Source organism: Chanos chanos, chromosome 8 (assembly GCF_902362185.1).
Source record: "Chanos chanos chromosome 8, fChaCha1.1, whole genome shotgun sequence".
Classification (NCBI taxonomy): Eukaryota; Metazoa; Chordata; class Actinopteri; order Gonorynchiformes; family Chanidae; genus Chanos; species Chanos chanos.
Genome location: NC_044502.1, coordinates 15,947,641 through 15,964,588, shown reverse-complemented (window position 1 = coordinate 15,964,588; position 16,948 = coordinate 15,947,641). Strand labels below are relative to the sequence as shown.

At 41.4% G+C, this 16,948-nt stretch overlaps 1 protein-coding gene and 3 pseudogenes across 1 annotated transcript; 2 read left to right on the top strand and 2 right to left on the bottom strand.

The window, feature by feature from the left end:
* Nucleotides 1–430: 430 nt before the first annotated feature.
* LOC115819365 (uncharacterized) lies at nucleotides 431–2,288 on the top strand (annotated as a pseudogene).
* Nucleotides 2,289–3,672: 1,384 nt separating this feature from the next.
* On the bottom strand, nucleotides 3,673–6,123 carry LOC115819364 (syntaxin-7-like; annotated as a pseudogene).
* Nucleotides 6,124–11,960: 5,837 nt separating this feature from the next.
* Nucleotides 11,961–12,989, bottom strand: LOC115819362 (trace amine-associated receptor 13c-like). The gene has a single exon (XM_030782921.1). It carries the CDS (start codon nucleotides 12,987–12,989, stop codon nucleotides 11,961–11,963), a length of 1,029 nt encoding a protein of 342 aa, XP_030638781.1.
* Nucleotides 12,990–14,863: 1,874 nt separating this feature from the next.
* On the top strand, nucleotides 14,864–16,738 carry LOC115819361 (uncharacterized; annotated as a pseudogene).
* Nucleotides 16,739–16,948: the final 210 nt, after the last annotated feature.

Genomic DNA, 16,948 nt, shown 5'->3' with positions numbered 1-16,948 from the left:
TTTAACAGCCTAATACATACATATTTTCAATTCAATCCTCCTCTACAGTTAACAGCTGCAAAGGTTGGGGGGGAGGGGCGGGGGGGTTCTTGGCGGGGCGTCCCTTATTTCTCCATATAAAAGGTGGCAGCCCTAGTAGTTAGCATTATACAGCTGATAACAGACAATTTAAGACGCTTATCCTAGTTAGGGTCAAAGTACAGTGGCAGAGGGTGCTGGAGCCTATCCCAACGCTCATAGGGCGATAGGCGGGGAAACACCCTGGACAGGTCGTCAGTCCATCGCAGGGCAGATATACAGACAAACACACTCACACACATTCATACCTAGGGGCAAATTTAGTGTTTCCAATTCGCCTAACCTGCATGTCTTTGGACTGTGGTAGTGAACCGGAGCACCTGGAGGAAACCCATGCAGACACGTGGAGAACATGCAAACTCCACACATAAAGGGCCGCCCAGCCGGGGAATCGGACCCGGAACCCTCTTGCTGTGAACCACCATGCCTCCCTTAAATGGGTTCTGCATTGTACAAATTCATTGCTCTGATAGGCCATATATAACACCTATCTATGACTTTCTGCTTTAAGCCTGAAGAGCAATCTGGACTGTCATACACTGATATTTTGAAAAAAATTATAATGATATTAAGTTGAAAGAGAGCAGGATTCCTGGCCAACCTCTTCAAGTTGACCAAGCAGCTCCTTGGTCAGAAGAGGACCAGCCGTTTGACCTGCTCCAGAGGCGCCATCAGCGACTACCATAAGCGCACCTACAGCAACACCAGAAGAGACTACTGGGTGCATGTAATGCGCTGATAACACCACCAGAGCCAACAGCAGACTTCAATACTTCAATCTGAAGGAGCTCCGTCTGAGTGAAGTGGAGAAAGTGGTGAAGAGGGTGAGATCTAGCTTGGCACAATGCCCAAGCAGAGACAACAGCAGACTTCAGTCTGAGGGAGCCCCGCCTGAGTGAAGTGGAGGAAGTGGTGAAGGTCTTCAACTGCAGCCTGAAAGACACAGACTCCATTATGGCAACTAGTGCTGAGCTGAAGGGCTAGTTGAGAGCTGTGGACAAGTCTGGGCTTCCCTGAAGATTCAAGGCCTGTGTCTACCAGCACGGATCCTCCCACGAATCCTCTGGCCCCTGCTCATCTATGAAGTCCCCATGACTGAAGTGGAAGACTTTGAGCAGAAGGTGAGCAGCTATCTCCGCAGATGGCTTGGCTTGCCACGCAGCCTGAGCAGCATTGGGCTGTATGGGAACAGCAATAAGCTCAAGCTCCCGTTCAACTCTGTCAGGGAGGAATTCATCGTGGCACAGACACAGGAATACCTGCAGTACACCAGATCGAGGGGCACCAAAGCGTCCGGTGCAGGGATCATTGTGAGGATGAGAGGAAGTGGAGAGCAGCCAGGGCAATCCAGCAGGCAGGAAGCTGGCCGAAGCACAAAACTCTGCTTGCGAGTGTGGAAGAGGGCAGGGCCGGATTTGGGAGCTCAACATTGACCCGATATGATATTGCCAGTGGGAAGGAGAGGCGAAAGCTGGTGCAGGAGGAGGTGCGTGCTTCAGTAGAGCCAAAGCGAGTGAACAGATCAGTGGCAATGCGACAACAGGGTTCCTGGATAAAGTGGCAGCAGGCGATGGGGAGGAATGTCACCTGGCAGGACATCTGGAAGTGGAACCACCAGAGGGTTCAGTTGTTGATTCAGGGGGTCTACAATGTCCTCCCCAGCCCATCCAACCTGTTCACATGGGGCACGGTAGATACACCCGCTTGCCACCAGTGTTCCAAGACAGGAACCCTCAAACACATCCTGAGCAGCTGCTCCAAGGCACTGGGTAAGGGGCACTATCGCTGGAGACACGACTAGGTCCTCAAGACCATCACTGAGGCAATCAGCAAGGGGATCGGTGACAGCAGATGCGCCCATGCTACAGCCAAGATGATAACGTTTGTCAGGGAGAGACAGCAGCCGAACAAATGACCCAAGGAACTCACTATTGGCTAACTCTCCATGGCATGAGACTGGGTGATGGCAGTCAACCGGGAGAGGCAGCTGAAAATTCTACCACATATCACCTAAGTCCTCGTTGAGACCAGACATGATCCTGATCTCTGAGGCCACAAGACAGCTCATCTTACTTGAGCTGACTGTGCCCTGGGAGGAGAGGATGGAAGATGTGCATGAGAGGAAGAGGGTGAAGTATCAGGAGCTGATGGAGGACTCCCACAGGAACGGGTGGAGGATCAGGTGCATGCCATTGGAGGTGGGTAGGTGAGGTGAGTAGAATGCCACTTGGACACAGGCTGAGGCTTGATCAAACTCAGTCAGGTTGCCTGGATAAGGGTGTCTGTTGTGAGACCAGAAGCACCCGATGACTCCAGGATACCACTGTGGGTGAAATTCTCAGCCTGGGCCAAATGAGACTGAGTCCCAACGCCACACGATACCTGCTCTGAGACAAAACAATAGGAGTCTAACAATGAGTCAGATGCAGTGTAAGTTTATTGTATAGTTCAAAATGCATATAACAAACTGAGTCAGGTCCCGGGGAGTGACTGACGCCTTCTCACAAAGCACCGGTTTTTATACACGTTTTCTCAAAAAAAAGATACACATTACTTTGTCTCTTTGTCTGTGGGGCACCTCTGCCAGCCCACCTTCACAGATTCCTCTCATCGCTGGTTTATGTCACTTTATTATTGTTTAGTTCCTTTAGGTTTACCATACGTCGTCACCAATATTTACTGCCCTGCTAAGTGGTGGAGTAAGATATATCACAAAACTGGAATATTTCACCTTCTCCATATATTATGACTGACCACAACACTCTGGCAGAGGCGTCGTTCTCCCATATATTATGACTGACTTCAACACTCTGGCAGAGGCGCCCGCCTTATCTCACATGCTGTCCTCTATAGGGCCACACAGGCCTTTTCTTTCTGAACAAAGAGAACTTGATGTTTCTTGCAATACAAAGGATTGTATAGATATAGCTGTTAATATAAATGATTACATTGATTCACTCCTATAATAATGAATACATGATTGTTACATTGTTTATCATGGTTACTACAGTGGTTATCTTAAAGGAGAGTAATTTTTCTCCAACACCACACTGATGATGTGTCCAAGTTTGAGCATCAGAAGATGTATGAAAAACAAAAACACAACATTAGGAATAATCAGTTAACTTGCACGTATTCCATGAATTTCCCTTACCTACCTGGAAGGCTAGAGGGCACGCTGCATTTAGCATGGCTAAAGATAGTTACCTCCCTGCAAAGCACGTGAAGTGGTGCATATTTGAATGAGACTCATTGTTGTCTCTTTTTTCATTTCTGCTGATAAATCACATTGGTTTTGTTGTTTGAATTGTTTTAAAGTACAACAGGAAAGGTTTGTTGAAGAATTTAGCATACAGCTGAATATTTTGAACTTCCAGTAATTTCAGCCATAAAAATATTAACTAAGTTTATTTATTTATTCCCAATGAATTTGAACTGTATGAGTTTAATGAACCTATGTTGACAGTCATTCTAGCATGCTTTATTTTCAGTGTGTATGAAAAAATGTGTGCCTGTGTGTGTGTGTGTGTGTGTGTGTGTGTGTATGTTTTTGCTAACAGATACCTTTTAAGATACAAAGTGAATTACTGCTTTTCAGGACACAAAAAGGTATAAGTAATGCTTACCAACCATATCCCCTTGTTCACACAGCATCAGTCCCAGGTCTTTAAAGATTTCATTAATATCTGTAATGTCAGACTGGAAAAATAAATAAATAAATAAATAAAAAAAAAACAAACAAAAAAAAAAAAAAACACCAACAACACAGAGTCAGTTGCTTCGTTCACTCAAGTGAGTTCTCTTCATTTACAGAGGTCATATTTTCAGGCTGCTCTCACCTCTAGCTGTCTGATGGCCATTTCTCTCTCCTGGATGAGCTGCAGGTCCTCCTCTGTGATAGCATCTTCATTTGTTTGCGTCTGCATGTAGCTCTCACTGACACAGACACAACACCATCAAACTAAAGCTGTCAATGAATAGCTATTGTGATGATGAACAGTGGAACTTTCCCTTCACCCAAAAACTTGAGCAAGTGGTATTTTTTCAGCAATATTTTTCCTGCATGAGTCATTTCCAAATCTAGCCATAGGTTCACTCTAACCATTGAAAAGGTGGTATCGGGGCCAACTGTTTTAATCTTAATCACAGAAAAAAAGAAAACACTAAAAATATTCAGCTGTTTTTGCAGCTGTCTTTGAGAATACACAGCTTGGGTATATATTTAAAAAATCAATTGATTGTTCTAAATTAAGGCAGTGACGTATTTCTTGCTATAAAAGGCCTTCTTTTGCCACTCAAAATAATAATTTGTCTTTGTACTTGCTGAAAATACAGAAGCTTGTATTGCTCTTTGTCTTAGAGATCCAACCGTATTCAACTACTGAACTTTTCAGAAAACATGTATATTTTGACATGCTATAAAGAGAAACCATGTTATATATTGCCACCATGCAGAAATCACCCCTGTTGTGCTTACTGAAACTCTTGAGCTGGCCCAAACTCTGGCAACAAACTCCTTCTCTTTCTCAGCCGCTTGCCGCTTGAGTTCTTTGAAAGTTGGTCAGGACACCAGTGAAATCATTGATGAGGCGATCTTTCTGGATCTTTCTTTGGCGCTTTAGGTAAAAAAAAAAAAAAAAAGGATGTGATTAATTACTCTCAACATTCCTGTTTTACAATGCAGAAAAGAACTCTGATTTAACAACGTCATAAATCCAAAACCAAGCTAACAGGATATTAGGGCACTACCTATCCACTCTACCTTACACCTATTTAGTAACATAAATTCACAGGTGCATGGCCCTGTAGTCTGAAACGGCATTTTGTTTTAATGCATATTTATGTATTCATATAGATGACAGAGCAGGCAGAGATGTGCAGTTAATCATATATTAACTATTATTGAGAGTTTAGTTTCCACAGTTATGTAACAATGAAAAGCTCTGTTCATTATTGCACTCGCACTATGAAAACACATTGCTTTGTGCATTAAATAGAATATATCTGAAATCAGTAATCTAAGTAGATACAGCAATTACAACAATATTAACCACATTTATTTATGTGTGTGTGGATTTATGTGTTTATAACAATGTAAAATAATACAATGACAGGCTTTGGGAGGCAACCTGTTGTTCAATGAGTTGTGTATGTTTGGTAAAGATACCCAAACCATACCATCATCATCATCTCATTTGAAAATCTGTCATAAAATAGTTCAAAGAGTGCCCTCTTAAAGGTTTCATTAGATTTTTTCATGCTGATTTTATTTATTTATTTTTTTATGTAATCAGAATGCCCTAAAAGGAGGTGATCAGATCACACTGAGTAAATAACTCAAAGGGAATCCATAGACGCTATAGTCTAGAAAATGATTCAGTACTACATGGCCTGACATATAAAGTGTTAATTAAAAAAAACAAAGGTGCCACAAGAGACATCTGTCAATAAAGATCTCCTGTGGACAAATATTTGACCCATGGCCCGTGGTTACTGTTTACTACACCAATTCTCAAACAATCACTCCTGAGGAGTTCAATGATTAGTTGACCAACAGAGTGTACTAGTGCACTTGAGCTGGAACAGAGACAAAATTGTAAAATGTCTGAGAATGCACGAAGAAACACCAACCTTTTTCAGATCAATTAAATTAAGTAAGCATTAGTATCTTAATAAACTGAAGAGATTTGCTGGAAGCCTCTAAGCGTTTTATTTGTTTGTTTTTGTGGAGTGTGATACACTTACAGACGCTGCCTTAGGTCAGGAGTGTCTTGTGATGTTCCGAGTTGGTTAATGATTCTCTGTATTTCAGATGCTGGTGGAGATAAAGGCAAAGGCAAAATATTATGACAAGGAACAGCAAAAGACGGAAATAATGGGAGGATTTTTTTTTTTTTTTTAATGCTTTCAGAAGCAGTGAGGTATATAGGCACAGTAACAGTAAGAGAGAGAGCTAAAGATTCCCTTACTTTGCTGTGTTATCTTCTGGATATTTGAGGTTATTGTCTGCGCTAGCAGATCTGGATCCTTTGGCATTCCAGACATGGCAAAGCACAAGAAACTTTCACAAATCTAAAGTCCCTGAAACATATGGTGTTACAAATTTCAGACCAGCAAGATTAACGTGATTTCAAAGACACAGACAAATTACTGTAAAATCAGGGCCTGTAAACAGGGCTCATAAAGACCTATTTTGGCCTATTTTATTTGATATGAGTGTTTCAGTAAATGACAGACACTAAGTGTTCACTATACAGTGGTTTTTCAGTTAGTGCATCACTGTTTGAGCCCCTTAAAAACTGCAGATGGTTACACCAAGTATTATGAAGGATAGATAGATAGATAGATAGATAGATAGATAGATAGATAGATAGATAGATAGATAGATAGATAGATAGATAGATAGATACACTGCGTGAAAAGTGGTGTATTCGGAAATATCCGGACAAAGTAAACTTCCGCCAAACCTGCTGTTTGCCGGAGGCATTCAGATGCCCACAGAACTCTGTTATGCGGATCTGAAAACTCCAGCAAATGTCCGAATACAGCTGTTAGAGGGAGGTTTTCAGGCATGGCCTTTCAAATGCTAATAACAGTCAGTGGTCTAGGTGGCACTGGGTACAGAAGCCTGCCCCCTTCCTTGCTGTAACTTTCTATCAGTTAGCCTATATGTAATATTTAGGCTATATTTTGATAACCACACAAACTTGTTAGGTGTTGCATGGTGTATAATACAGCAGTGGTAGGCCCATATAGCCTTTAATGTCATTGCTCTGTCGTTCAGCTAAATTAATGGAGCATGCAAAAACACACTGAAAACATAATTTTAAAAAAGGTCTAAAGGTTCATTAATTACATATTTGATGGTTATGCAACTGTCCTTTACTTGGGGTCAAAGGTATAGGGTGACCAGATGCAAACAGACCAAATGGGGGACAAGTAGACTGCCGCACATTCTGATACGTTTGCATTTCTTTATCTGCTTTATCCCTTAATGTGTTTGAATTTAACTCTTGTACTAAGTTTGCTTGTACAGGAAGCTGTGTGGGGAATGCATAATGCTGAAAACAACATGCACAGATATGATCCACAGACAAGGTAAGACAACGTGTGTTGTTGGTAGACTATATCATCGCGATTTTTTCATAGCAGTGCCTGGAAATTCTAAACAAACTTTTAATCAATCTTCCTTTCTTCTCCCCTTTTTTTCTCTCTAGCATCCTGCAAGAGCTATTGAGACTATTCAAAAGAGTTACAGGATGAACCAAGAAGGGAATCTAGAGAACAAAGAGGGGGGCAGGATCGCCACTCGAATGAGGCAAAGGAGGAGAAGAGTAAGTCAAAACATCATTTCCCCAGTAGTTCTTAGACTTTTTCTCCATTTGCTGTTTTCAGTGATCTAATATCTGTTTTCACTGTGTTTTGCAGCTGCACAAGGACAGAGCTAGTGTTCTTTAAACTGAGGAAGAGGCTGCCATATGGAGGACTGCATCAGTAGATGTAATTTCTGAAGAGGAGGACGCCATCTTGGATACTCAACATTTAAAGTTTCATTTATGCTCCCAAAAAGCATTCATATTAAATACTATGATATTACAGTATATTCTGTTCTAATGTATTAAATCAGTTATATGTTGTACACTGATACGTTTATATAATTATCAATTTGTATGCCTTATAATTTATATACTACGGTATTTTCTTTATTTATAATAAAATTTGTGTAATTCATTTTTGTTTGCCAGACTATCTATACAATCTACCTATGAACATAAAACAACACCACCAATAATAATAACAATAATAATATTAATAACATATGAAATCATGTCTGGGGACACACAATGGACCAATGGGGAAGGGTTTTAGAGGGGGGCAAGACATTGCTCCACCAATCCAAAGAAAGACTTTTGACCAATTGCAGGATACCTGGTGGCCCAAGGTGTGAAGTGCAAATGTTCCTTTGCAAGCACCCCCAAGGGATTATTCACCGTGGCAATTAAGGGCTCTAGGCAGACCCCCAAACCTGGTACATATTCAGGAGTGTTCCGTGTGGCGTAACAGAGCTGCAAAGTGCCGGATACAGCCGATTACCTGCGGAGTATCCGGGAATATACAAGAGTATTCCAGTCCGGATACACCTCTTTTCACGCAGTGATAGATAGATAGATAGATAGATAGATAGATAGATAGATAGATAGATAGATTAGATATTAGGGGTGCGTTCTAACGTAAAAACGTTGAAGCAAGCAGGAAAATGCGTTCAGCTCCTATTGCAAATCATTATGTGTGGTTTTTACGACTCGAGACCAGTGAAACACTGACTAAGCGAATTCACCTGTTACACCAATTCGTACGCCCAAAAAAAAAAAAAAAAAAAAATTAAAATGCGGAAGCCAACACGCCTTCTTGTAAGTCTCAGTCTGCGGGCTGCTTTGCGCAGTTCATTTCTTACACGATTTAGTACATCGCTAAAGAAAAACACTGAACACAATGATATATTCCACAACTGCTTATGAGTGCTGTTGGCAAAACGAATGACATTTCGTTTCACAGAAAATGATAAATTTACGTCTCTGACGGATACGAATCGCCTGTGAACACTGATGTCACAAGACGTAGAGTATCCTCTCAAAGAAACCGTTTTTGATTATTCATTTCAACCGAATATGAGTAGAGGTTGAAACCGATAAACGTTCGTTCCGGTGAATTAAGTCTGTAAAGTTAAGTAATAGACATTGTTTTACCTTACAGGATTGGTGTTTACTGACCTTCTGCAAAGGCATTTCAACCAAACCGATTTTTTTTTTCACATCGAACCCAATGGATTTGTGATAGAAGTGGGAGTACACGTTTTAAGCAGCTTCACTTTTTCACACGTTAGTAAACCATAATTGTATGAGTGGTTTGTTACTCGTCGCTTATATAAAAAGTGTGTGTGTGTGTGTGTGTGTGCGTGTGTGTCTGTGTCTGTGTGGGCATACGTGCATGTATGTTTGCATAAATTATATATGGTGAGTTGTTTGAGTACGCACAAAGTCAGGTATTCTCCCTTGCAAACCTCCTAAACTTTAGGTACAGAAAAGCTCTAAATTATGGAGCAGGGTGTTTTGTAATTATATAAAAGCATATTGTCTTTGTACCCATGGCATGCCCCATGCTAGTTCACTTTCTTTCTAATGTTTCTGTTAAACAAACAGACAAACAATAAATACAGAAGTCCTGTGTTTTAACAATTTTATTGTTACCATGGGGTATGGAAATGCTCCATTTTTCCAGAGCAGTCAGAATGAACAAAAATGTTTTCATTTCCTTTGGGTCCTTTTTGTGGTATGACTTTATCCTTCGCACAGACATAAATTGTTGGGATATGGATAATGAAGCATATCTATGTTTCAAAGCAACTTTCAGAGACGTGCAAATGCAATGCTAATTTGAATATTAATTGAGCAAAAAGCTGCTGGTTTAGCTTTTCGTTTTTGCAGTAAAATAACAGTAGACCAAAGGAGGCTGATATGACCCATCCAAAATTTACACACTTACAAGGGCTTCCCTACCTGATGAATCACTGCACAGCAAAATAATGTTCTATCACTGTTTGCACAGTGTTTTTTAAGAGACACTGTACTGAGACGAAGTGAAAAACAAGAGAGTGAGCTTTCTCAAGAAGCCCATTCATTTAAATGCCTGAAATGAGTGTAATAATCAGTGTAATAATCATTCAAAACTGAAACACAGATCAGACTGCCACCAAGTATATTGGTTTGTAGAGCTGCCTGAAGACTGCAACTACCTCATCTACAACCGCCTGCTGCATTCCATATTTTGGCGAAGACTTCTCTAATGTTTTCTCAGAGAGGCTGGATGTATGCACTGGGCAAACTTTGTGATATGTTAGGGAAAACAGAAGAGCAACTCTTCCTTAGGTGGCTGAGAATGTCAATGCAGGACATGACCAGACTGTGTCTGCAAGAAGAGTCCGTCAAACAGTTACAAAGAGAGGGATTTTATAGTTGGGCGGCAGTGCAATAACCTCTCATTACAAAGATGAATGCACATTTGAGAGTTCAATGGTGTGAAATCCATAGGCGCTGGTCTACAGAGATGTGGAAAAAAGTGATATGGCCAGATGAGTCATCCTTCACCATATTCTTGACAAGTGGGCAAGTGCATGTGTGGTGTACACCAAGAGAACGGTGCAGGCCTGAATGCAATGCAAATTGATACAAAGTTGTTCTGAGTAATCATCTTTGACGAAACATTTCTGTCCTGATAAAAGTGGTCTCTTCCAGGATGACAATGCCTTCATCCATAGGGCACGAGGGGTCGTTGAATGGCTTGATGACTGTGAAAATGATGTGAATCATATGTTATGGCCCTCGAAGTCACCAGATCTCCACTCAGTTGAACACCTGTGGGAGATTTTGGACCGACGTGTTAGACAGCGCTCTCCAACGCCATCATCAAAGCACCAAATGAGGGAATACCTTTTGGAAGAAGGGTGTTCCATCCCTCCAGTAGACTTCCAGAGACTTGTAGAATCTATGCAAAGGCTGTTCTGACGGCTCGTGGTGGCCCAACACTTTACTAAGACACTTTATGTTGGTTTTTCCTTTAATCTGTCACCGGTCTGTAAATGTCAGGGACTGCTATTGGCTCAAACCCTAATGTTTATGCGTAACTTCTATATCTTAATTGTCCCATATCTATAGCACTATTGAAACTTTAAGATAAATAAGCTAAGCAAAACACTCTGTACTGTGTATATTTTAATCATTAAGTGTGTTTCAGCAACATTTCATACATTAGGCTTATAATATTAGTATCTGGACTCTTTTATCAAGAGGGGATCTTTTCAAGTTGATTAATATTGAAAAATTACTGGGAAATTAATAGCTAAAGAAAACGGCTACAGTTGTGGAAAGTCTGAAATGTTGCAACTCTCTCTCCCTGAATTATATTTTACTGTAGAATAATAACAGGACCATCAGCTGTGTTATGAAGCATTTTGCCTCAGCAGCCAATCAAAAGCAAAAATCTAACCCTTATTTACTGTCATACTATGAATTCTGATTAAGACCTCCAAACTGATTTTTCATGCTAAAACTTTAGGCTTTTTAGTAATATGTTTTGATTCATTAGATAATTATTGGAGGTACATAATTATAGTGTTAATATTACAACTTGTTTCTATACGTATAAAGTATTACAAGCTATTCTACTAGTAATAGTAAAGCAGCAGTTCCACATTCTCCATCCATAAAAGTATGAGCATTTTAGAGAGAGCAACAGAGTAAGGCAAGGGGAAGTGAAACTATCATTGTATTTCTAACACCTACCGTAATACATGAACAACATACAAAATACAATAGTGTACCAATGGTTGTGCAAATGTTTTATATTCAAAAGATTACAGTTGTTTGGCAAATAAAAGTCAAATACATAAACCACAAAACTAATTTTGGTTGTTTTATATGAGAGCTCCTAGGATGTCATTATGCTGTAGAATATACAGAACATTTTTGACTGAACCACAGATGGTTAAACAGAGACAGAAAATAGAAACGTTAATTTCCTGATTCTTCATGCTGGGTGCTATTTCCCCCTTCACAGTTCTGCATTAATTTTTAACAGTCTCTTTCTTTTTCTTTCTTTTTTTCTTCACATTATATCTCTCAATTTTGTTGTTTGCGATTTGTAAATGTATGTGTTTTTAAATACTGAAAAACAAAAATGTTTTTTCATACTATGTGGAAAAAGTGCCATATTATGAAAAATGTTATTCTGCATAGTCTTACTTTCACATGCATGACAGATTTGTTTGAACTGTATGAAGGCCATTTGTGACATACAGAGGGAGGGAAGTAAAAACTGGTGAAAAGTTAAGGGGTAAAGACATTTATATCACAGGAATGTGTCTGAAATATCTTTAATGAAACAATTAGATAAATCGATTTTCTGAACCATGGATAAAAAAGTCCATATATGATAGGGTTTATTGTAGAATTGAAGTAGCCCAGCCACAAAAACATTTCAAAGAAAATGTTTTGGGTTGCAACATTTGTATAAGAATTAACCAGAGAGTTAATAAAGAAAGGCATCCAGCAGAAGATAAATGCACCCACAACAATGCCTAATGTTTTCGCAGCCTTGCGCTCAGAACTCTGAGAAATTTGATTTCTGTTTTCCTTGTTGCAATTTCTGTGGTTGAGGCCTGCTTCACCAATCTTCTTAGCGTGTTTTTTTGCGACTAAAAATATTTTTGCATATAATCCAGCCATGACAGAGCATGGTAGGAGAAAACCTAGTGCTCCCCACAAAGCATTAAATAACAAAATACAGCTCCCTAGGCAATATATTGATTCAATAAACTCGTCTAGTCCAGCTGTATTTGCTTTAGAATACGAAAGTCCATAAGAATAGATTGCAGCAGCACCCCAACTCAAAGCAATCATGAGCCATGCCACGGGTATAGTTATCCTGGTTGGGTAATGTAGCGGATAACACACAGCTTGGTATCGATCTATAGCTATACAGATCAGGTGGAATATGGACACAGATGTAAGGAGCATGTCAAAACTGGAGTGCAACAAACAGAAAGCATCACCATAGTACCAGCATCCTTCAACAGACCTTACAATGCTCAACGGCATGACAAACACTCCCAGCAGCATATCCGCAAGTGCCAGAGACATCACAAGCATGTTGGTTGGTGTGTGCAACTGTCTGAAATGTGCTATGGACACAATGACTGCCAAGTTACCAAGTACGGTGACCACTATGCTTACAACCAATAAAATATACAAGATGATCTGAGCTCCTTTACTGTAGGTCCCCCTCACACAAGAGTCATTCGCTGCTGGATAGCAAAACTGGCTTGAATCAGCTCCTTTGAAGGCTGACAAATTCATTGCATCCATAGCGCTTTTGTGTTTTATCCCTGGTTCCCAATGAAAATGGAAATCAACAGAGACTTTTTAATGGGTCATTGCCCTTGGAATGTTCTTACTGTAGTGGGCTCAAATCGAATGAAGGGCGATACTTATATTCCTTATTCAGCTCAGCTGTAATCCCCACTGAGATAGTTCTCCAATGGCAGATAATCAAACAGCATAGGAAAAACACACTAATTTGAAAGGAAAAAAGAAGGCGACAATGAAAGAAAGATGACAACACAGCAGCAGATAATGCCAAACCATGTATTTACATTCAGTCGAACAACAGATGAGACAAGGAAATTTGGTTCCACTCCATACTATATTTAAATGCAAAGCTTAACTGAAAGAGGTTGCAGTTGGAAACATATCAAATGCAATTATACGATGCACATAAGTCTGCGAATGCTAACAAGCATGAGGACAATTGTTGCTTTAATTAGGGATTAAACAGGAAGCACTGGGTTGTATAGTGACTACCATCAAATGATGTAATGATCATCTTAGTCTTAAACAGCAGGTAGTCACACAATGAAACAATCTGAAGATCCAATACAGTGCAAGAAATAGCTTTCTGCTGATTTTTAGCAGGCTAAATAAGATTTATTTAAGTTTCTCTTAGACCATCATGCTCATTATTCACAATCGTTATTATTTACATTATAAGCAAATGAACTGGCTGGGCAGAATCAGTATTTTAACATGTCTGTTCTAGTGTTGTTTGTGATTCTGTTTTTGAATAGTGAGTAGGGTTGCCACCCGTCCTGTACTGGAAAATAAAATGAAATCAAATCAAACCAGTTCTACAAGCGGAGTGGGGAAGTTTAATTTCAGTGGTGAGCTATAGACCAACAAGCTCTGCGTGCTGTTCGATTGCACGTCACCGTTATCGTCTCCATTAGTTGTAACTCAGTGGTTGCTTTGTAGCTCCCAGTTAAAAACAGTAACCTCAGTCGCTGTATTTTTCTATTCCTTATTATTTCAATGATGTCTCAGGTCCCCCGCTGAAAAGAGTGGAATTGCTTGATTCCTTATACCTCAGAATTCCCCCGAGGCAGACATGGTGTATTGTCTAATTGTAGACTACCAACTGTAGCCTATAATATAGCTTATGTTAGTCTATATTACACAGTAATCAATACAAATAGCTAGGCAATAATCAGTGCAAATATCATCCTGATATTCCATCCATTCTCTTAGATTTTTGGCTGAAGGTTATGATAGTTATTTATTTTATAATTCATAAACACGATACATTACATAAATATGACAATGTGCAATTTAAAACATCTAACTAAATAAGCCTATCAGTCTATCCTGTATAAGCCACAAACTTGATACACTTTTAAAAATAGTTTTTTTTATCTCTAATTTAGTGGAAAAAACGATCCTTTTGTATTTATTTTTCCTTTTATATTTAACAGCCTAATACATACATATTTTCAATCCAATTCAATCCTCCTCTACAGTTAACAGCTGCAAAGGTTGGGGGGGAGGGGCGGGGGGGTTCTTGGCAGGGCGTCCCTTATTTCTCCATATAAAAGGTGGCAGCCCTAGTAGTGAGCATTATACAGCTGATAACAGACAATTTAAGACGCTTATCCTAGTTAGGGTAGCGGTAGAGTGGCAGAGGGTGCTAGAGCCTATCCCAATGCTCAAAGGGCGATAGGCAGGGAAACACCCTGGACAGGTCGTCAGTCCATCATAGGGCAGACATACAGACAAACACACTCACACACATTCATACCTAGGGGCAATTTAGTGTTTCCAATTCGCCTAACCTGCATGTCTTTGGACTGTGGTAGTAAACCGGAGCACCTGGAGGAAACCCATGCAGACACGTGGAGAACATGCAAACTCCACACAGAAAGGGCCGCCCAGCCGGGGAATTGGACCCGGAACCCTCTTGCTGTGAACCACCATGCCTCCCTTAAATGGGTTCTGCATTGTACAAATTCATTGCTCTGATAGGCCATATATAACACCTATCTATGACTTTCTGCTTTAAGCCTGAAGAGCAATCTGGACTGTTATACACTGATATTTAAAAAAAAAAATATATATATATATATATAATGATATAAAGTTGAAAGAGCAGGATTCCTGGCCAACCCCTTCAAGTTGACCAAGCAGCTCCTTGGTCAGAAGAGGACCAGCCGTTTGACCTGCTCCAGAGGCGCCATCAGCGACTACCATAAGCGCACCTACAGCAACACCAGAAGAGACTACTGGTTGCATGTAATGCTCTGATAACACCACCAGAGCCAACAGCAGACTTCTAAACTTCAATCTGAAGGAGCTCCATCTGAGTGAAGTGGAGAAAGTGGTGAAGAGGGTGAGATCTAGCTTGGCACAATGCCCAAGCAGAGACAACAGCAGACTTCAGTCTGAGGGAGCCCTGCCTGAGTGAAGTGGAGGAAGTGGTGAAGGTCTTCAACTGCAGCCTGAAAGACACAGACTCCATTATGGCAACTAGTGCTGAGCTGAAGGGCTAGTTGAGAGCTGTGGACAAGTCTGGGCTTCCCTGAAGATTCAAGGCCTGTGTCTACCAGCACGGATCCTCCCACGAATCCTCTGGCCCCTGCTCATCTATGAAGTCCCCATGACTGAAGTGGAAGACTTTGAGCAGAAGGTGAGCAGCTATCTCCGCAGATGGCTTGGCTTGCCACGCAGCCTGAGCAGCATTGGGCTGTATGGGAACAGCAATAAGCTCAAGCTCCCGTTCAACTCTGTCAGGGAGGAATTCATCGTGGCACAGACACAGGAATACCTGCAGTACACCAGATCGAGGGGCACCAAAGCGTCCGGTGCAGGGATCATTGTGAGGACGAGAGGAAGTGGAGAGCAGCCAGGGCAATCCAGCAGGCAGGAAGCTGGCCGAAGCACAAAACTCGGCTTGCGAGTGTGGCAGAGGGCAGGGCCAGATTTGGGAGCTCAACATTGACCCGATATGATATTGCCAGTGGGAAGGAGAGCTGAAAGCTGGTGCAGGAGGAGGTGCGTGCTTCAGTAGAGCAAAAGCGAGTGAACAGATCAGTGGCAATGCGACAACAGGGTTCCTGGATAAAGTGGCAGCAGGCGATGGGGAGGAATGTCACCTAGCAGGACATCTGGAAGTGGAACCACCAGAGGGTTCAGTTGTTGATTCAGGGGGTCTACAATGTCCTCCCCAGCCCATCCAACCTGTTCACATTGGGCACGGTAGATAGAAACACCCGCTTGCCACCAGTGTTCCAAGACAGGAACCCTCAAACACATCCTGAGCAGCTGCTCCAAGGCACTGGGTAAGGGGCACTATCGCTGGAGACACGACTAGGTCCTCAAGACCATCACTGAGGCAATCAGCAAGGGGATCGGTGACAGCAGATACGCCCATGCTACAGCCAAGATGATAACGTTTGTCAGGGAGAGACAGCAGCCGAACAAATGACCCAAGGAACTCACTATTGGCTAACTCTCCATGGCATGAGACTGGGTGATGGCAGTCAACCGGGAGAGGCAGCTGAAAATTCTACCACATATCACCTAAGTCCTCGTTGAGACCAGACATGATCCTGATCTCTGAGGCCACAAGACAGCTCATCTTACTTGAGCTGACTGTGCCCTGAGAGGAGAGGATGGAAGATGTGCATGAGAGGAAGAGGGTGAAGTATCAGGAGCTGATGGAGGAATCCCACGGGAACGGGTGGAGGATCAGGTGCATGCCATTGGAGGTGGGTAGGTGAGGTGAGTAGAATGCCACTTGGACACAGGCTGAGGCTTGATCAAACTCAGTCAGGTTGCCTGGATGAGGGTGTCTGTTGTGAGACCAGAAGCACCCGATGACTCCAGGACACAACACTGATGATGTGTCCAAGTTTGAGCATCAGAAGATGTATGAAAAACAAAAACACAACATTAGGAATAATCAGTTAACTTGCACGTATTCCATGAAT